The following is a 20,924-nucleotide window of genomic DNA, read 5'->3' on the forward strand; positions in this document are numbered from 1 at the left end:
ACAAATATTTAGCATTTGAGATGCCTCTAGTCTTACTATTTATACAACAGCCGCGGAGCGGCGACGAGTAACCCGGTCTTTGGAAATTAGGGGATGTTGTGCAGTGACGTCTTGCTGTTGCGGTCGGCCACCGAAAAACAGGGGCAGACCATCAACCAATGAACACAACCAATGGCCTGCAGTTTAGCGTGCCAATGGGCTTACTTGCCGTGCCGATCCGGTGCAGGTCTGTTCGGCTTGGGCAGTCGATTTTTGACGAATTTTGAAAAACACCGACCTGCCTTTGCGAAATCCCTGGACCGTCAACTTACCCATTCGCATAACACAGTACTTCATTCCATCAGCCCGCACTCATCCTTCCTATATTACCGGATCCCGACCACCCCATCCCCCCGTCCCCGCCCCCACCCCGGGTTCCCCTCCGACTCTAATGGCGAGCAAGCTCCCCATGCTCCTCCGGAGCTTCGGCCGGCCGACCTTACCACGAACGGCGGCCCTCCGTGTGTCGCGCGCGGCGTACTCGACCGAACCGCCCGCTCCGCCGCCGCCTCTTCTTGCCAAGCTCAAGGATGACCTGAAGGCGGCCATGAGGGCCAAGGACGCGAACCGCCTCGCTGTCCTTCGCGCCGTGCTCGCGGAGACCCTCAACGCTAGCAAAACCGACAAGCCTATCAAGACGGACGTGCAACTCGTTGGCCTGCTCCAGAAGTCGGCACGCAAGTCACAAGAAGCCGCCGCCGAGGCGCGGCAGGCGGGTCGGGAGGATTTGGCTGAGAAAGAGGAGGCTCAACAGCGGATCCTTGAGGAGTATGCTGCGGGCAGCGGCGTCAAAGAAATGGGAGAAGCCGAGCTGAGGCAGGTTATCGAGTCCGCCAAGGCCGCTCTGGTTGCCCAAGGCGTCAAGGGCGCGGCGTTGCACGGAGAAATAATAAAGAACATCTTCAAGCCGGGCGGGTTGCTGGATGGGGCCTCGTTTGACAAGAAGCGCGCCGTTACGCTCATCAAGGAAGCTTGCCAAGCCAGTTAGAGCGTGGTTGTCACTTGAGGTTGGCTGTATCAACAACTGTACCATATGTATCATAAGATACCAGCTTCGACATGCACGCACCAGAACTGGTGGTTGCAGCGTCCTCGCAGCACACCCAGATATCCACCAAATCTGGTTTCTCCCCTCCGTATACGATTGGTTCGATCACCGGGGCCGCTGTGTGCATGGGACTCGCAAAAGAAACCGGCTAGAAAAGATCGGCAGGGGCAGAACGTTTCTATGACGCCTACACTTGTCACCCCAGATTTCTGGGAGAAGGCTTGGGGCATCATCACGCATCCCGTGTTCGGGACACACAATATGCGGTGTTTCCATCGTGCCATCACACCACCGTTGCTAGGTGAAACTATCCCAGCCTGTACGAAGGGTGCTACTAATGTGCTCCACTGGGGTCCAACCAAGGTAGGGCTCCTGGTTGTGCGGTTATATATCGTTATAGTCTAGATCCTCGAGTCATGAAGTATCACGCGCAAGGTTAAGGCGTTGTTCCATGTCGTATGACGCGGCGAGCCACAACTGTCGCCCGAGTGGATGTCTATTTCAATATTCAATGACGAGCGCAGACGACTCTGCTCAACATACCATCAACTCCAGGCCTTTAGATACGCTAGAGTTTACGAACCTTCACGGGGCACACATGACACCTCTTGCAGCCTCGCCACACACTTAGCAGCCGATACTCACCGTCCAACCATCCATGGCAACCCATGCCCCAACCCACCCAACCATCCCGGGGCAGGGTATCCGTATCTCAACTCGATCTAGCAGAGCAACACCCCCAACCTCGACCTCAACCCACACCTTCTCCTCATCCCCATCACCAGACACAACAGCAACAGCAACAACATAATAAAATACGAACCCGAAGTCCCACGCGGCCGCAAACGCCGCCGTTTCCCCGACGACCCCAACCCCACCACCAAACCACCGCCACCACCAGCAACAACAACAACAACAACAACAACAATAACAAACCCACCACCATCCCAAACCCTCTACCGCCGCCCCAGCCCAACCGACTCGTCCACCTTCCGTGGCCGCGTCCGCCACCGCTCCACCTCCCCCTCCATTCCCCTCCCCTCCCTCCCCACCGCCAACACCAACACCTCATCAACCCCAACCCCAACCCCGACCCCAACTTCAACCCCAACAGCCGCTGCTCCCGCTGCTCCCGCTGCCGCCACCGCCGGGCCGACGAAGCGGTTCCTGCGCGTCGTGCACACCGAGCGCGAGCGGACGCGGACAACAAGGCGGCGGCGCAGACGCAGTCTGAGTCCCTCGCGCTCGAGGTCGCCGCTGGGGGGGTTGGGGAAGGGGAGATTCGTGGTGTTGGGGGGTGGTGGTGGTGAGAGGAGGGGTAGTAGTAGTGGTGATGGGGGTGGTGGTGGGAGTGGGAATGTGAGGAGTGGGAGGAGAAGGAGGAGGCGGACGAGGAGTCGGGCTCGGGAGCACCGGGTCGGGTTCGGGGTTAGCGTTGGGGGGGTGGAAGGGTTGGTGGTGGGTGGTGTTCTCTCGGGCCGGTGGTGGTGGTGGTGGTGGCGGTGAGAGCGGTGGTGAGAGCGGGTGGTGAGAGTGGGGGTGGGGCCTGTGTCGTCGGCAGTTGAGGGGGGCACGGCGGGCTCAGAATGCCAGAGGAGGTGAAGCGATGAGGTCGTGGTGGAGTGGGGGGGCGGTATGCTACGGTGGGCGGAGGGCGGGAGAGTGGGGTTGGGGGAGGTCAGCAGGGGAGTCATGAGGCTGAGGTTTTACTGCGCGAATGGCTGGGAAGGTTCCGGTTTTTCCCTTGACTTCGGAAACCAGCGTCGTCCTTGGAGCCGGTCTTTTTTGGCCCCGGACGAAGGAGCCGGGGTAATCACCGAGGCTGTTTTGCTTTCATCCGCTTGGAGTTTGGATATTTGGCATTTGTCATTCTTTTATGCGCGTCAACATGGGGGCTTCGAGGCGGGGGCTGGTATGTACGCTATGCTATATCCATCTCCGGACTTTTGGTCTTTAAAGTTGTGGTGTTACTCTACTAGCATATGTCATTGATGCGGGGAGAGAATACACAGTTGGATGTACGTATCTGCCTTACGTACGAGCTGCACATCAGATTGGTAGATGGCATACTAGAAAGGTTAAGCTCTCGGCGAGTCGGGCCAGGCATGCCAGGAAGCATCATCTTGCAGGTATTTGCCGCCCCTGACGCACACCTGTGTTGAAACACGCAGGGTTTTTTGTCTTCATCCGTTGGAGCGTTGGCTGTCAAGGGTTCAAATCGAGGACCGGCGCTGCCTGGCCGTTACGCAACACCAACACAGAAAAGGTCGAGTTGCCTGCAAAGACAGCATGGTACTTCCGAAAACCGTAACCCTGCCAAGTGAAAAGAGACCACAGCTGCCAAGGTACAGTATCTCGCGTGGCACGTGCTCCTTTCCCACTGCAGCCTGTGCTGGGTCACGCGGGCCTATCGTAGCCAGGCGATTGCGATAAAGCCTCTGGCATCCAAAAAGTGAGGGCAACAAGCAACAGCATCAAGCCTACCTTACCTTACCTACCACCTATTTCCTCTCATGTCCTGGGCTACTCCTATCCAAATTCATTTGCGTGCCTTCCTCCGTTATAAACGTTGCCGAGAGTTCTAGGTGTAATTTATTTCTTGCTTTTTAGCCCAACTCGCCAATCCAGAATTCGGGGCCGACCGTTTTTCCTAGCACCTGCTCCTTCCGCTATCGCTGCCCCTCCAACTCAAATCAACTGACTCTCCTCCGTTCGCTGACAATCGCTTGCGAGAGAGACTCGGTACCTAACAAGGAGAAGAGGAATACATCCCACTCAAAATACCTTCGCTCCAGCCCCTCGTTTCGATCGCCAGAAGTTTTCACTGCTTGTGATGCTTCTGCCGGGGCTTTTGATGCAACTACTGGTATTTCTGGTCTAAGAAGCGCCACGCCGTGGAAAAGGCGTTGGTCGCTCGCCAGCAGCCACAGCTCGGTGAGCCCTCCCAGTCGTCTCAGCTACTTAACCTCACCTCTCACCGCCCGAACTGCGACCTCATCAAAACCCCCACCTTCACCCAACCTCTTCATCCACGAAACTCATCCAGGCATAACGCAGAGAAGCGCGACCTTATACTAATCTGAACTTCAGACACAGCATCGCTCACGTCAAGCCTTAGAGAAGGCAAAGAGAGGGCATCATGTGGAGTCCCGCTGCGCTGTTGAACCCGGGCAAGGCTGGGACCTCCCCGCCGGCCAGGCCTCAGTCTGCTGGTGCCGTGCCTGGTTCCTCGACTCACTCGGCTCAATCCGTACAACCAGAGATGTCTTTCCAGTTCGCCAGCCCCGGCGAACAACTGGCTGTCGATTTCGCCGGCATCCCCATCACAGCGTCTGGGACCGCCATGGACCAGCATGGTGCGCAGCGCCACCCATCAAACATGCCATTTTACCAAAACGGTTTCAGTCACAGCATCGAGCGTCTGCATAATGTGCAAGATCGCACCGCTGTTCCTCAGCCGAAGCGGAGAAAGACGACGAACGAGAATGACCCTACACCCCTACTCCCGGCACACAACGCTTCATTTTCTAGTTTCTCCGGGGCAGGGACCAGCATCCTCACTCAGCACCTTAAGCAGCCGCAGTTTGGAGATGCCAACCAACCCAAACCAACACGGAAACCATCCGAGACAATTGATCTGACCGAGGGTGACTCGGAACCGGCTTCGCTAATCCAGACACCCAAAGATCCTGTTAAAGATGAAGAGGTCTGTTACGGGATGGTGGAAGGTGCCTCAATTAACTGTCACAGGGTCCCAGCACCAAAACCGGGCATGGTCTCCATTAACGGTGATGGCTATTGGCCGCAGGTCAAGGTTGTGCTTAAGAGAAAGTCAGACGACCAAACGAATATCATCTCCGTTTACGACCACACACGCCACATCTTTGGCGTGATCGATGTCAAGACCGCAGAGTGCCTGGCCCCCCTGTTAGACTCGGCGCTGCGAATACGTACAGACTGCCGTATTCCCTCGAGGCGAAAGCTCCCCGGTGAGCAGATTGGCGGGTCGACCTCGCTTAGTTGCAAGTTCGAGCTCATGGTCTACGGACCTCGAAAATTTGCCAACCAGGTCGGTAACCACATGCACGCCAGGAAGCTCAGCCTGGTGAGCCCGCCGCGGGTCGAGAGCGGAGTCAGGGTTTTCAACCCCATGGCAACTGAGAACAGGCTCCCTACAACCGCCCGTCCGAACAATGGGAGCAGCAGTCAACAGTACCGTCTGCCGCCCGTGGTGCGCACGGTCGAAGAGATTCGCTCTGAGGTGCTGGGTGTCTTTGATTCCCTTCCCAAATCCGAGGAATTACCTGAGGCAGAGCCTGATGCGCGGGTTCTGACAACTCTACTCAAGCATCAGCGGCAAGCCCTCTTCTTCATGACGGCTCGAGAGTCCGAGCAACTACCGGACTCCGGAAAGGCCCTAATCACGTCCACCTGGCAGCGCAAGAAAGACCGATTCGGCACCGTAGCCTATTACAATGTCGTCACCAACCAGACTCAACGAGAACAGCCCCCGTCGACTTTGGGTGGCATTTTGGCCGATATGATGGGATTGGGCAAGACTCTCAGCGTGCTGTCGCTGCTTACCAAGACTCTCGATGCTGCGGATCGTTGGTCACAGCTTGCTCCGGTCCAACCGAAAGCTCCCGAGCGGAGATCGCAGCACCCTTTCCAACATCGGTTCGAGATGCCGGCTCTTGATCTGACACCACTGCGGCAGAACGCAAAGGCGACTTTGCTCGTGTGCCCCCTCAGCACCGTTACCAATTGGGAAGAGCAGATCAAGCAACACATCAAGCCGGGCACGATCTCCTACCACATCTACCACGGGCCCAACCGCATCAAGGACGTCGCGCAATTGGCGCAGTTTGACCTGGTCATCACCACCTACGGTTCTGTCGTTAGCGAACTCAACTCCCGCAACAAGCGGAAGCGGGGGGCATACCCTCTCGAGGAGATCGGTTGGTTCCGCATCGTCCTGGATGAAGCCCACACCATCCGAGAACAGAATACTTTGGCATTCAAGTCAATTTGCCGCCTGCAAGCAAACCGCCGGTGGGCCGTCACCGGAACTCCAGTCCAGAACAAACTGGAGGATCTGGCCGCGCTACTCGCATTTTTGCGGCTGAAGCCCTTCGATGAGAAGAGCAAGTTTCTACAGTTCATCATCCAGCCCTTCAAGGCCGCGGATCCGGAGATTGTGCCAAAGCTCCGTGTTCTCATTGACACAATCACCCTGCGGAGGCTCAAAGACAAGATCCACCTTCCCGATCGTACGGACGAGGTCATGAGGTTGGACTTCAGCCCCGAGGAGCGGCAGGTGTACGACTGGTTCGCAAAGACGGCTCAGGACCGTGTCCGGGCCTTGACCGGCCAAGGCATTGGTCAAGAACGCATCGTGGGTGGCAAGACCATGATACACATCCTGCGGTCGATTCTGCAGCTTCGCTTGATTTGTGCGCATGGCAAAGAGCTCCTCAACGATGAGGACCTCGCTGACCTCCAGGGAATGACCGCTGATACGCCCATCGACCTCGACAGCGATGACGACGAAGACCAGCGGCCCGTGCTGCAGGAGAAGAAGGCATACGAGATGCTATACTTGATGCAGGAGGGCAACAGCGACAATTGCTCCAGGTGCAACACGAAGCTGGGAGCTGTTGAAGTGGATGACCCTGAGTCCGATCGCCAGGACGACATCCTTGGGTACATGGCGCGATGCTTTCACACGTACTGCCCGCCCTGCGTAAACCTACTACGAGATGAGCAAAATGGCTGCGACGTGTGCGCCCGTCTCGTCAAGTCAGGCTGCGTTGAGCTGCGGCGCAAGCGCGCTGACATGGAACACGAGTCCCGCGTAGCAAAGAACAAAGGCGGCACTGGCAAGATCATTCCGGGTGATCGCTACGGCGGGCCACACACCAAGACTCGTGTCCTGGTCGAGGAACTGCTCGCCAACAAAGAACAGAGTGCCTTGTACCCCGACGAGCCTCCGTTTAAGTCGGTCGTTTTCTCCGGCTGGACTTCGCACCTCGATCTTATCCAGATCGCTCTAGATAACGCTGGTATCACTTACACGCGACTCGATGGGAAAATGACCCGCACGGCCCGAAATGCCGCGATGGATGCATTCCGCGATGATCACTCCGTTCAGGTCATACTAGTTAGCATCATGGCCGGCGGACTAGGGCTCAACTTGACGGCCGGCAACAGCGTTTACGTCATGGAACCGCAGTTCAACCCGGCTGCCGAGGCACAAGCTGTGGATCGCGTCCATCGGTTAGGTCAAACCCGCGCTGTCCGCACCGTCCGTTTCATCATGAAGGATAGCTTCGAGGAAAAGATGCTCCAGCTACAGGACAAGAAAAAGAAGCTAGCCAGCCTCAGTATGGACCGTGATCCTAACGACAGGATTACTGACCGCACCGAGGCTGCAAGGCAACGCTTGATGGACCTGCGCAGCCTCTTTAAATAAGTAGCGAGCTTATTCCCTTGGCTACCATCGCGGATACAGCTACGGCTTTCTCAAAATCTTCATATTGGTCCTCTTGGAGTTCGTTCCGAAACCATCAAATAACAACACAGGGCCAGGATAGCGCTCGCAAAGCTTCTAAGGTTTCGCAAGCATGGACAGGCAGCACTAACTACGACGTCACGATCAACTGCATTCTCCATCGGACCATTATTATCGTTTCCGCATTTCATAATAAATAGTCGGGCAAGGGATTCACTACGGGTACTATCTAGCGGCATCTCCGGTTTTTACACGCGCATTTTCAGGTCGTTCGTTTATTTTGGGGGAGCCGGGACCAATACATCCACAGGGGCTACATGGCATGGCGAAGGGATCGAGTTGGAGGGCGGACAGGGTCATCGCGCGGTTTTAAAGCGGATGTGCATCGGGCAGGCGGTTTCTAGCGGTTTCCAGATCTCTACTCCATCTCATCGACAAGCACACATATTCTTTTTTTCCCTTTCATTGTTTCTCGGGTCATCATAGAGTCTGGCTGGCGCGGTTAAAGCCTGGAACCGGGATGGTATCACTGAGTTTTTAGTTTTACAGGCAGACAGACAGCATTGATTAGACATCATCAGCGACATAGCGCCAGCTTTTTCTTTTTACTTCTTTTCCATGGCTCTGTTCTCCGCTTTCTCACCTTCGGGGTTTGGTATATAAATGCATACGAACTCCCTAAGCTCAAGTGCGCCTGGGTGAGTTGTCGGGAACGGCTTACATACCATACCCCAAGCAAGAGACACCGAGGAAAAGTCAAAACCGTAAGGACTGTTGATGAATTCAACGTTCGGCTTTGCTTGGTCAAGAATTCCCGGACGGTGTTGGCTTCAGTGGATCGAGAGAATCAAGCGAGGAGCACCTGTCCATATAAGCACTTCCTTGCCTACCATACTAGAGATGGTTGAAATAAATAGCTGACAGTTCAATTAAGACTACAGACCCAAACCTGTTTGTCTACTCCAGCCTTATGTTTAGTTAAAGGAGCCGCTGGCATGTTTCAAAGGTTACGCCACGAACATTTGAGTCATCTGGAAACTTGTAGAACCCCGGCCAACTATTGTGGATGTCATCTTTTTTGTCTTTCACATTCCAAGTCTCGTTAATGCCTATAAACCATGCCAATGCCCCCCCATGCCACGCCGTGATTGACAGAAAACTCCAGTCCCATTACCCATTGACTCGTAACGCCGGAAAAGACCCAAAAGCAGACGAGTACTTTTAAAAATGACGCGTGCCACAAACAGCTGTCTAAAGTCGAGAAAAAAAGGGACACCCTCGGCCAGCCACCTCCTGCGGCTGGGCGATATCAAAGGGCCCAAGCTGTGACTGACATATTTCCTCTTTGAAGGTGCTTACCGCCCCCACACTTATGCGGTGTCGGCAGTGGTAATGGGACGGCCAATACGGGTGATTTGGTCGCCGGCGCGAACGATGCGCTGGCCGGACGAGTCGGTGACGGCGTTGACATCCTTGTTCTCGGATTGGGCGCGCTTCCAGATTTCCACCTCGCAGCCACCCCTCAGAACACCGACTCTCATAGTGGAGAGCAGGTTGTGGGCGGCGTTGGAGTGGCTGTAAACACCACCGTTGAAGACGGCAGTTGCGTCCTTGCCAATGGCGGACGAAATAAGGGCCTTGCCGCCCGGGTGATCAGCGATGAACTTGCCGACGTCGTGAATGACACCAGCGATGGCAATCCAAGCCTTGCCATTCTTGGACTCCTCAACGAAATCATCCCAGCTGACAACGGGCAGGCTCTCGAGAGGGATACCCCAGTCGAGGGTGGAACGCTTCTGGTCGAGCTTCTTCTGCTGCTGCTGGACACGGCCCTTCTCGATCTCATTCTGGGGGAAGGTCTTTAGGTTGTAGGCGAGACCAAGCTGCTTCATGGTCCAGATGAACCACTTAGTAGGGTCGTATTGCCACCACTCGATCGCGTTGCGGAAGTCGCTGGGGAACTCGTGGTGGAAGTTGTGGTAGCCTTCGCCAAGGGTAACGAGAGCGGTGATGACGTGATCCCTCGGTGAGTTGCGGTCATCGAAGGGCTGGTCACCGAGCCAGTGGGCCAAGCTGTTGACACAGAAGGTGGCCTGTTGGATGAAGAAGCTGGAATGTATTAGTACACGGGGGTCCAGTTTGTCTTTAGGTGGTCGTGGCACTCACATTCTCAGGATACCGCCGTACACGAAGCCGCCCCAGTAGTCGCCCCAACCGAGACCGCAGACAAGGATGGGCACGATTATGGCCATGGTGAGGACTGACTTGAGGTAGTTGCGGTGCTGCCAAACAACGACGGCGTCGTCATTCAGGTCGGTGATGTCAGTGCGGCCGATGCGGCGGGGGTTCTGCTTCATGACCATCCATCCGATGTGGCTGTAGAGGAGGCCCTTGCGGACGGAGTACGGGTCCTTCTCGGTATCGGTGTAGCGATGGTGGGAGCGGTGGAGGCTGGACCACCAACGAGCGCTACCTTCAACAGCGGCAGCGCCACCAGCGGCGAGGAAGATCTTGAGAGGAAGGGACGCCTTGTAGCTTGAGTGAGCCCACAGACGGTGGTAGCCGGCAGCTGGAAGGTGTGTTGGTTAGTCCGTATTATCCCTATGCTCTCGCTCAATTGGTCAAACTCACTAATTCCGAGGCCAGCGAAGAAGTAATAGGCGACAGCAAAGATGGCCGTCTTGAGCTGCAGGGAAACCCAGTACGAGGAAATCAGACCGACCATGGGCACCATGACGATGAAGTAGGTGTTAAGCCAGTTGACGTGTTGGTACCAGTTGGCCCATGTTATCGGCTGGTCAGTGATGTCTATATCGGGGATTGTCAGTATTTCGAAACCCACGCACACATAGGCCACAGGTTGGTACGTACGAGGCTTGCGGAGATCATAAGTCTTCTTCCGCAGAGGGACGTGGTCGGTAGTGCCATCCGGGAAGGTGTCGGCTTGCGCCACGGGCACCTTGGACGTGGACGACGCCATCGCGAACGAGTATGGCGAAGCCGGTCAACACCGAGTCGGGTGCTCGTTGAAGTGTCGTCGATCCGGGAACAAGGTCGACCCGGTATGCTCACACTCAATCAACAACAAGTTGATGGATGTGAAGAGCGTGGTAGAGGGGGACAGGTTCTTGGTCGACCAAGGTGGAAAGGGAAGGGTGTGACAAGGCGGGAAGTTATTATTATATGGAATGCAAAAGAGCAAGGGTGGGTTGACAAGTAAGCAGGGAGCTGCGGGTGGTTGAGGAGGAAGGTCCAAGTGTCAAGGAACGTAGCTCCCCAGTGCAGTGTGGTGTGCTTGCATGGCACGCAGCAGCGAACATGGGAAAGCGAACCCAGTGTTCAACAACAAAAACCGGGCATTCCAATTGGACAATCAATAGTCCAGATGGAAACGTGAAACTCCTCTTGGCTCAGTCATCTTCTTTCTCGTCCCAGAAAAGGCGGTTTGCCACTCATGCTACTTCATCCACTCCATCCGTTGGGGGCATCTTGAGAAGACGTCGCCAATAGAGAATCGGCTCGGCATGTCGGGTCGAAAACTGTTTCGCACTGCATGGCCAGATCAATTGTTCGGCCTCGGCCGAGAGGAGACCTGTCAAGCCCGTGCGACACGCCATCGCACTGCAAACGCCTCTCCCTGCCCAAAAGAGCGAGGGTTTGGAGGGCAGCCGTTGTCCCGGCCGAAATTGTTGAGGAAAGTGTTGGGGAGGCGTTGGACCTCTCGGCATGCCTTGCGAAACTCTCGGGCCGCTGATTGGTTACTTGCGTCAGGGGATGCGGGAACCGGTCGAACCGGGCCCCACTTGACCGCATCCCCAAGCTTCTGGTAAAAACCAGAAACCCACACCTCCTCCCCATCTTGGCCTGGAATGGGTGGCAATTGACGGTGTTGGTGGTCGTTGACGACAAGGTTTCTCCAGATTCTGAGCAGTTGAGGGAATCACATGCAATTTTTCGCTTGTTGGCAGCTGAGGAAAGATGGCGCACATGCTCGTCCCGTCTCATCAAGATTCCTCACGCCACTCACAAGGATCTTCACGTTCCTGCGTTTGGCACGCGAGCAGGTAGACGCCACACTCGCAACCTGGGCCGCCACAGGATTATCCGCGGCCGTGGGGGGCTGAAGGGCTGGAGCGCGGCATTTCCCCTCAGCCCTGTGAGGTGGGGCCGACTCTCCGCGATCTTGTGTCCACTTCCACCCTCCGTGACAGCACTACCTGAGCTACCGATCTGCCGATGTTGATAGCTACCCGGTCTAGGCTTTTTGCGAAGAAGTAATGCCTCAGTCAGTCAACGATTCAAGGCTTACTCTGAGTTTTCACTCCGTGCTCCCCGCATCGAGTTACGTACAGATATACACATACTTCAGCTCGCATTAAAACGGTCGGTCCCGTTGCGAAGGCTCAGTCTCCACCGCCACCCCGGAGTTCGGAAGCGGGAACTCCACACCGCCCCGGCAAAAACCCACTTCACCGGTGAGGCTGCTATCACGGTAGTCTTCCGCATCCGGACTCCTCTACCGGCGGCTCGGTTTTGCTCTAGCTAAGGTCCAACGCTAGGCACACCTCTCTGCCATCGAGATGATAGACATAGTTATCACTGTCAGCCGGCCGGTCTTTCATTGCAGTCACAACTAAACCCCCATCCTTGGCCGAGTGGGACAGCCGAGTTACCCAGTAGGATGCTTATGCGTATGTAGATGGGCATGATAAGCCTGACGTGAGCTTCCGGTGGCTCCTGAATGAAGCTGAACATCTCGGCGGAATCCTCCACGTTGCAGGATGGCAAGTCCTGAGGGCCAGGAACAAGTGTAAATGCCACCCAAGACTTTATACTGAGCGGACGTGTAGGGCCCGTCAGCTTTCTCTATGCTTCTTCCCTATCAAGCAAAAGTATAAGGGCTGGGTTAGACCCTATGGTTCTTGCCCCGTCGCAGAAGCATCCTTATCAAAGAAAGACTACGGCAAGGCCATATATAGCGTTAGCAAGATGAACACCGGCAGGATGGTGTTGGATATGCGTGCTCTTGGCTCTAAACCGCCCACATACGTTCAAAAAGCAACGATTAACACAGCTAACAAGTAGGCTGCGTAAGGAAGGTCAGAGCAACATATTATATAGGTATTGACCTTGAATGAACCCCAACAGCGTGGGATTTGGAGGTCTTATAAATCATAACACACTCGTCCTTTGCAGAACACATTAGAATATTTAAGTGGAAGAAGTAAGAGTAGCAAGAATAACAAAACACCACCCAACCAGCCAAATGCAGTGATAGGTGGCGACAGAAATTGCAAAATAGCAACGCAAAAGTCATAAATCATTCAAAGTGTCTTCCGCCGCCCATGCCCGCCCGACCTACTCCCTCGCTCAAAACCCAATGAACCAAGTCACCTAGTCCGTTGCGCTTGCGCCCATCCTCGCTATAAACCGCCCCCATAAATGAGAAAAACAAAAAGCATCGCATACGATTATAAACGTGGAAGTGGAGACGTTAAAAGAAAATACCGTGTATATACGACGACAAACAACCCTCCCCGTCGTTAGTCGTTATTTTCTGTCGTTGGCAGTTGGGACTTCTTCGAGGCCCTTCTCAAACTCCGAGCTCAAATCCTCATCAATGTTGATCTCGTGCTGTCGATTCGCGTCGCGGTCGCCGATACTGATAGGTCCCAAAGCCGAACCGACACCCTTCAGGTCGTCATTTGCCCGCTTAAGCTTGGTGTGCGGAGCTGGAGACAAGTCTGATATGGGTGGTTGGGGGTTTGCGTTTTGTTCACTCTCGTGGGTGTGTGGGTGTCTGTCCCCGTCAGTTAGGGGTGCGGTGTTGTAGTTTCCACCGTTAGTAACGAGAGGAAGACCGTGTGCTGGCTGCTCGGTGACGGTAGTGATGGTTGTTTTCTGCTGAGCGTTCTGCCGTGATGCCAACTCCATCGAAGTTTTACCGCTCCTCCCGCGAGAAACGGACCGTTGCCGGTTGCCGGTAAAATAGTCCCGATGCTCCCGCGGCGTGCTAGAACGCTCTGTGAGGTCCTTTCCGCTATCGGCCTGTGATTCCGGTTTTGTGTGCCCCTGGGTCTGGGCCCCATCCTTGGCCCCCGCAGCATGTCCCTCCTCTCCAAAACTCCGCGGTAGCGGCGATGGGTTATGTGTTGATGACAAAATCGAGCCCCGGCCGCCATACGCCATCGGCTCTGGCTCCGCAGAATTGTATTTCCTTTGCATCGAGCGTCCTCGTTGCGCAGAGGCTTCGTCATCCTTGCTCGTCTCGGTCGCGGCACCCCGGAAGCGGTAAGGCCCGTCCGCATACGTCTCCAACGTCTCCTCGCTACCTTGCGGGCCCGACATCGATTTCACCCGAGCCTCCCTGGCGAGGACGTCGCTGACAGACGGCACGGTGGGCGCACGGTTGTAACTGTCCGACCAAGTGTACATTGGGTGTCCAAATCGTCCAGGGTCATAGTCTCCTTGGTTGCTCGGCATCGGCGACGGCGGAGATCTGCCCCTGCTCGGATAGTAAAAAGGCTCGTCGGCCGGGTGGTTACTCCAGCCCACGAAAGCCCAGTCACTCTGCGGGTGAACGGCCTTGATTCGGGGTAGCCCAGACGGCGATAAGTAGTCATGCCGGGCATTGCCGTCACCGTTCATGGACATGGCGGACCCATTGACGCCGCCATACTGACTTTCCTCTTCCGGCTCGGGAAACCACGACAAAAGCTGGATGGCCTGGACGCGATCCCTGGGCTCAGTGCTGAGGCAAGTGCTAACAATGCGTCTGTACCACGTCGGCACCTGGATATCCGGGTCGAGTTTCAAAGGACGGTCATATGCATCAGGGTCATCCTCTTGTGTCGCCAGGGCCCAGAGAACCATGCCGAGCTGATAGAGATCGGACTTGACGCCGATGTACATGGAAATTCGTTGATTACTTTCGACCAAGGGCGTTGCCTCCGGGGGCTCCCACCCAATTGGGCAGCCCCGACGGTTGATGTCGATAATTTTCGCATCGTAGTTCTCGTCGATGACAATGTTGGATAGAGTAAAATCGCCTTGGACAAAACCAGCTTCATGGATCTCGGATAAGCCACCGACAATCTGGCGGGCCCATTTCTCTCGTGTGGGCCAAGGCAGGGAATGGTCGTTGTCAAAGATGACATCGATTAAGGCGCCGCGTGAGGCATAGCTGATGAGGAGGCCTGTGACGTGTTCTTCCCTGTCGTCTACGACAATCCCGTAGAACTCGATCACGTTCTTGGCGGGACACAACTGGTGGAGCGCGTTGATCTCGTAGAGAAATTCATCGACCGTGTCCGGGCCCGGGATTTCCTTCTTTATCAGTAGCCTGCCATGGACTTGGACCCTGTAAACGAATCCCGAAAGGTGCGAGTCAAAGTGAATCTCGCGCTCCTTGACTCTCCTGCAGTTCATGTGTTCAATCATACGGACTGGAGGGTAGCTGATGATTTCCTTGATGGGTGTTAATAGGGAGGCTATGAGCGGAAGTCACGCACAACGTACATTGTTATCCTCGACGACGTGAACATGCAATCTTCCTTCTTTTGTTTCCAGTTTCAGGTTGGTGACGGTGTTATAGAAGTCAATCTCGGCGAGACTATCACGGATGGCCTCATATATCTTGGCGCTCTTGTCCCGCTGGTATTGGGTGCCGGCGAGGTCAGCTTCGAGGGAGCTCTCTGGAGCATTTCGATAGTCGAGCGAGACAGTGACGCGTCGCCAATGGTGTTCGTGTTGACGGAAAGTGACGAAGAACTTTTCCCTCTTGGACTTGTCCCGGAAGTACATGGATAGATTGAGGATCCATTTACGCTCCAGCTCGCTCTCAATAAGGGCGTCGTACTGCGAGGTGGTCAGGGACTGGACATCCATCCTGGAGAGGGCCTCGACGTCATGAAGAAAGTCATCTTGGATGGAGTCCATATCGGGGTCGAGGGTGTCGAGGCCCTCAGGCGGGTCAGGCCAGTCCTCCGGTGGACTCATAGGGAAGGAGGGCGAGGGCGGATTGCTCAGGTAGTGGTGCAAAAAGTCGGGAGCGCTGGTTCGTGGATCCGGGTGGTTGAAGGCGGGGTTGGAATCGCGCGCACGCCTATCCATGGAGACTGTCCTTCGCTCGGCAGGTGTAGGGTGGACAGGTTCTAACCTGCTCCGCACCTCAGAGCGCTGCCTTTTAAACGTTTGAGTTCGGGGCAGGCCAGGGACAACTTTCCGGGAGACACGTTGAATGAGGCCGGTTCTGGAGTCATCTGGTTGCTCAAAGCCCTCCTCGCCTTTCAGGGCCGAATCTGGCATGCTATCGGTTCCATTGTCCTTGTCCCGACTAAAAAACCTGCGCCATCGGCTTTGCTGCGTGTGACCGTTGGCGGTTGTCAAAGGGACCGCTGGCTCCGCTGCGGGATCGGCATGGGGTTGGGCCATGAGGTAGACCAGGCACGGTGCTGCTGGGTGTCGGGCCCGGTTCAATACGGGGCTCGGCGGCCGAATGGTAGAAAGACGGGGTCGAGAAGGGTGGACGATGTGTGAGACCGGGAAATAACGTAAATTCGGTAGGTAGCGGTGGGATCCGTGGCGGCACTGGTGTATTTCCTTTCGTCCCGCGTCCTCAGTTCTCTATTCCCCTCTTCACTTGGCCAACTCCTTTCCCGTCCTACACCCAAATAGATACCGGAGGAGGCGAGGTACGGTATAAAAGGGCTAGGAGCATATGGCAAAGTGATCGCGCGTATCCATCAAGCGCGGGTAGCCATGTGCACAACCCTGTTATGTGTGCGTTGCTGGGGGGGAGGGGGGTTGGAACGGGCGTATCAGCCTTCTCGGACCATGCAGAGAGCCTCACCGGGCACGGCAGGCTGACCACAAGTAGGTGAGTTGAGAGATGAAAGTTGCTGGCAAATCAGGCCGTTTTCGAGTGTGTTCATTCGGCGGACTAGCGTTGTTGAAATGCCATTAAAGATGCAGGTGCAGCTATGGGTTCAGAGCCTTGGAACCCGGGGCCGCAGTGAGGCATCGGAGAACGGCAAGCTGCTGAGGCTCGGCTAGCAGGACGAGGGGACTTTTCATTAGATGAAAAAGGGAGGACGAGATGGTGGTGTGTGAGATACAAAAGATGAAAGATGACGTTGCAAAGAGCAGGTGATGGAGGGTGTCAGGGTGTGACCGTGATGACCCCGAGTGGGAGAAACGGGTTGAAGCGAAGTGGGATTCCAGATGGAAGCGGCGACCACCGGGAGAACCACCACCACACACACGCACACGCAGACTCACACGAGAAAAATCAGACGAGAGATGGGTGCTTCAGCACCGTTACTTGTTGCGGTTGGTTCTGGCTGGCTCGGCTCCGCACTATTGTTACAGTAACCCAGGATTGGTTCCCCCCGCGGCATCTCCTGTTTGTGTTCTTCTCCTGCATACTGCACGAAGCAGGAGAAGGGACGGTCGAGGGCATCGAGGTGGAACAGATGGGACAGATGGGCGACTGCCAATGACCTCTGTGGGGCAGTGCGGAAACAGGGGTGTTGGTGGGGTGCAACACGTGTAACAGCGTCGATGGGCAGAGGGGTTCGTTACCATGCACGCGCCAGCCCTGTGATGGACATCAATCTGCCCGGCCATCTGCTTGTTAGTTCAGTCTCTCGCGCTTAATTCTTTGCATAATGATTTGCGTCATGTCAGGTCAGAGAAATCCTTGAACTTCGCGGTGAGAAGACTTCTGATGTGATCTGTTGAAGAATGGAATTGACCGTTCCCGCCGCTGCCCGGTTTATCGGATCCCCAGACCCCCACTTCCCTTTTGGGCTGTGGGGAAAGACTAAGAGGCAAGATGGGGTCAAGAGGATCAAGCTTTGCCGTAAACGGTGGCAGTTGACCGGGGTTTTCGCGGGCACGTGGGACTCTGTGCTCTTTTTGGCAAGATACTTGGAGACCCGCACACCGCTGCCCATGGGTGCTCTTCCCCTCAGCTCCACAGCCTCTGGTCTCATCCGACCCTTCGTCCAAACATGGAAGAGTCTCGACAACGCACGCGAGAGGAATCTATCCTGCCTTGGAGGCTGAACGATGGCCGGGAGCACCAAACCGAACGGTAAACAAGAGCATACAACCGAAGAAAGTTGCATTCCACCCGCATCACTTCTTGACCGGAGAGAGCCATCCTTGCTCAAGGATTCGTTCATAAATTACAGTTCAAATCTTCAAATATCTACATAGGTGCATACAAATTACATGCTCGAGAGACGTGCAGTACCGGCCTCCCTGCTCGCTAAAGCCCGGGCAGCCCCGGCTAGATGGGGTCCTTGAGCTGAGCGAAGATGAGCCGCACCACCATCCGCGACCGAAGTGATGGGTTCCTTGTTGGTTCCTGCCTGACCACAACTCTGGGCCAATGAATAACCAAAACCGAGCCAACACCCAACGGCAACCCGAACTTGAGAAACGCGGTTGCCATCGCCCGACCCGACACCGGGACCGCGGGGCACTCCTCCAGACTTATTATGCATTTTCCAACCATGTGCGTATTTCAAACCTGAGATGGCTTCTTTCAATAACCAGACTAACGAGCTCCCCCCCTCCCATTGCCATGGCTCCGGGACGGCACACACATCAAAATCAATACGCCCGCATCCGCAACGGTTATCCACCCATTTCATCGAGCCCTGTTTGCGGCGGCTCGACCACCACCCATTCGCCCCCTTTGAAAAAGCAGCCCCGCGCTTAAGTAGACCGGGGGGTGGCCACAGCATTGCTGCCCAAGTACAACCATAGCAACCGAGGACCAATACTGTTTTGTTTGACGACACCGGAACTGCACACGGCACGTCAAGAAACAAGGCTGCATGCAGCAAGCTGTCCGAGTCCAATGCATCTCGGACTTGGCTGCAAACTTACGTATGGATGTGCATATCTTCAACATGGTTCCGCAGGCACGCCAGGTCAGGAATGAAGACGAGATTCGAGCAAAAGTCTTCGATGTCATGGATTTATTCATATTCGACGATCGCTTCGGAACCGGACCCGGATGTCGGGCTGACTGACAACAAACCCACCACACCAATTCCTCGACTTCCACTGAGCCTGGATCTCGGCGTGCATGCCTCCAGGAGTCAGGAATGCCACCCCCAACCCCACGCCCAAGGATTTGTGCATTGGTGTAACTATCCGTACTTCGTACATACATACGTATGCCCGAAGCCCGCATCCCGTAGATAACCCCCGAGTGAGCGTGCTCAAGGGAACGTAAGACGAGACCACCGGGGCTCGCACCGCAGAGTCTCGCCATCACGGGTACCGTTGCCCACCCAGTCATTCGAGATGGCTGGGTGGTATTCCTGCTTGTGTTGTCTCCCAATCGGAGAATTGTGCAATATGCTGAACCAGCAACACCAGCACACGCAGGACCCCGGGACCCTGAAACTAAGCGTCTGGACGTACAATAGGTAAGTATAGTGTACAACGGAGCTTCCATTGACAAGGAGTGAGGATGTATGTGTGTATGTGCACGGCAACGCCGGCCACCGTTCTATGCTTTCAGTCCAAGATTTCATCACCTTTGCCAGCCATTCGTGTGACCACCCTAAATTCTGCGGACTGTAAACAAAGGTAAAGGAGGTGAAATGCACCACCAACCCACTCCCTCTCGGCTCTCATCCACTCGCTCGACGCTTCTTTGGCCCCTTTCCCCCGCCCCTTCCGATCGATCCTACAATCCGACGAGCCGCCGTGGGGCGTAGGTATGCAATTCTGCACCCTGCCCTAGCCCCCCATGGGCCCGCGCCCATCCATTCGCACACACACAAGTCAAACCCACTCGCCTCAATAAACAGCAAGCTGTTATTGGCGCGGGGCCGAAGCCAACCTGCATGGCTGACTGGACTCGTCTTTCTGTCTCTCTCCTCCTCCTCTCTCCGCCCCTGCCCCCCTCTCCCCGGACGGAGGGATGTACCCGCTCTAATCGCTTTTGTCGTCGTCCGACTTCTCATCGGCTTCGTTCTTGTTATCACAAATCTTACACTTGTTGGCCTGCTCCCGGTCCAGGTTGGGGAAGATCAGGTCAAACACCTCCGAGTACCAGCTCGCCGGGCGGCCTTCAATGCCTTCCTTGATGTTCTGCAGGAGAGAGAGAGAGAGATTTACCGTTAGCACGCGCCGTTGCCGATCAATCTTTGCAGGTGGGTGTGGGGTAAAAAAGCAAGGGGCAAAAAAAAAGGAAAAGGGAAAGACAAAAAAGGGATGGGGATGCATACCTCCGGAAGTTCCAGCCAGTCAGACATGTTGTCCTGCGGGAAGATGATCATCTTGCAGCCCGCGCGGCGCGCCGCCACCGTCTTCTCGCGCAAGCCGCCGATGCGGAGCACCTTGCCGGTTAGGGTCAGCTCGCCCGTCATGGCGACGGCCGGGTCGACGGGAGTGTCGAGGGACAGCGAGAGGAGGGACGTCGCCATGGTGACACCCGCCGACGGGCCGTCCTTCTGCACGGCGCCCTCGGGGACGTGGACGTGGATCTTGGCCTTCTCGAGGAAGTGGTTGTCGGGGAACTCCTTGGCCATCCATGACTTGGCGAACGAGTAGGCGATGGTCGAGGATTCTTTCATGACCGTCTTGAGGTTGCCCGTGATCTCGAGCGACGGCCGGCTGCTCCGTCTGAGGGCGGCTTGAAGGATCGCCTCAACATACATGGCGGCGCCACCGAGCTGTGTCCAGGCCAGGCCCATCGTGACGCCTGGCGGGGTGACATCGTAGAGCCTGTCGGAGGTAAAAACAGGGGGTCCCACGTAGTCCTTGAGATTGTCCTTGCCGATGGTGACATGCACGCTCTCGGGGACCTTGAGCGGCAGCCTAGGCTTCTCAGTAGTCTCGTTTTCGCTTGCTTCCTTACCGGCCTCTTGAGCCTTGCCCTCCTTTTCCGATGCCTCGAGGGCCGCCTTACCCTCGTCTGTAAGGGCCTCCGCTTCGGGCAGCGCTTCTTCACCCAGGTCCTGGACAATCTTCAATGCTGATTTCCGGTAGACCTTCTCGATCTGCTTCTTCAGGTTCCGGACACCCGCTTCTCTGCAGTACGACTTGATGAGCTCTTCGATCGCCGCCTTATCCAGCTGTACATCGACCTTCTTGAGGCCGGCAAGCTCCTGCGCCTGCGGCGCGAGGTACCTTTCAGCAATAGCCATCTTCTCGTCCGAGACATATCCAGACAGCCTGATGACCTCCATACGGTCGAGGAGCGGTCGCGGGATGGTATCGGTCATGTTGGCGGTGCAGACGAAGAGGACCTTGGAGAAATCGACAGGGACGTCCATGTAGTGGTCGAGGAAAGAGCTG

At 55.8% G+C, this 20,924-nt stretch overlaps 5 protein-coding genes across 5 annotated transcripts in view; 2 read left to right on the forward strand and 3 right to left on the reverse strand.

Annotated features, from left to right (window-relative positions):
* Positions 1-430: 430 nt before the first annotated feature.
* Positions 431-1,027, forward strand: CHGG_04796 (uncharacterized protein; the record flags this gene model as incomplete). Its single annotated transcript, XM_001224009.1, has 1 exon — positions 431-1,027. One exon carries the CDS (start codon positions 431-433, stop codon positions 1,025-1,027), a length of 597 nt encoding a protein of 198 aa, XP_001224010.1.
* Positions 1,028-4,226: 3,199 nt separating this feature from the next.
* CHGG_04797 (uncharacterized protein) lies at positions 4,227-7,559 on the forward strand (the record flags this gene model as incomplete). The annotated part of the gene is made up of 1 exon (XM_001224010.1): positions 4,227-7,559. The coding sequence occupies one exon, from the start codon at positions 4,227-4,229 to the stop codon at positions 7,557-7,559; it is 3,333 nt and encodes a 1,110-aa protein (XP_001224011.1).
* A 1,409-nt stretch (positions 7,560-8,968) lies between these two features.
* Positions 8,969-10,578, reverse strand: CHGG_04798 (uncharacterized protein; the record flags this gene model as incomplete). The annotated part of the gene is made up of 4 exons (XM_001224011.1): positions 8,969-9,707; positions 9,765-10,167; positions 10,230-10,406; positions 10,470-10,578. The coding sequence occupies 4 exons, from the start codon at positions 10,576-10,578 to the stop codon at positions 8,969-8,971; spliced, it is 1,428 nt and encodes a 475-aa protein (XP_001224012.1).
* Positions 10,579-13,148: 2,570 nt separating this feature from the next.
* CHGG_04799 (uncharacterized protein) lies at positions 13,149-15,710 on the reverse strand (the record flags this gene model as incomplete). Its single annotated transcript, XM_001224012.1, has 2 exons — positions 13,149-15,065; positions 15,117-15,710. 2 exons carry the CDS (start codon positions 15,708-15,710, stop codon positions 13,149-13,151), a joined length of 2,511 nt encoding a protein of 836 aa, XP_001224013.1.
* Positions 15,711-19,556: 3,846 nt separating this feature from the next.
* The window catches only part of CHGG_04800 (uncharacterized protein), a gene marked incomplete at both ends in the record, with an annotated part of 3,258 nt that continues 1,890 nt past the window's right edge, over positions 19,557-20,924 (reverse strand). The window contains 2 exons of the mRNA XM_001224013.1: positions 19,557-19,715; positions 19,853-20,921. Of these exons, the coding sequence (XP_001224014.1) occupies positions 19,557-19,715; positions 19,853-20,921 (1,228 nt within the window). The remainder of the gene's footprint in view (positions 19,716-19,852; positions 20,922-20,924) is intronic.

This window comes from Chaetomium globosum, genomic scaffold, assembly GCF_000143365.1.
Source record: "Chaetomium globosum CBS 148.51 scaffold_4 genomic scaffold, whole genome shotgun sequence".
NCBI classification, from domain to species: domain Eukaryota; kingdom Fungi; phylum Ascomycota; class Sordariomycetes; order Sordariales; family Chaetomiaceae; genus Chaetomium; species Chaetomium globosum.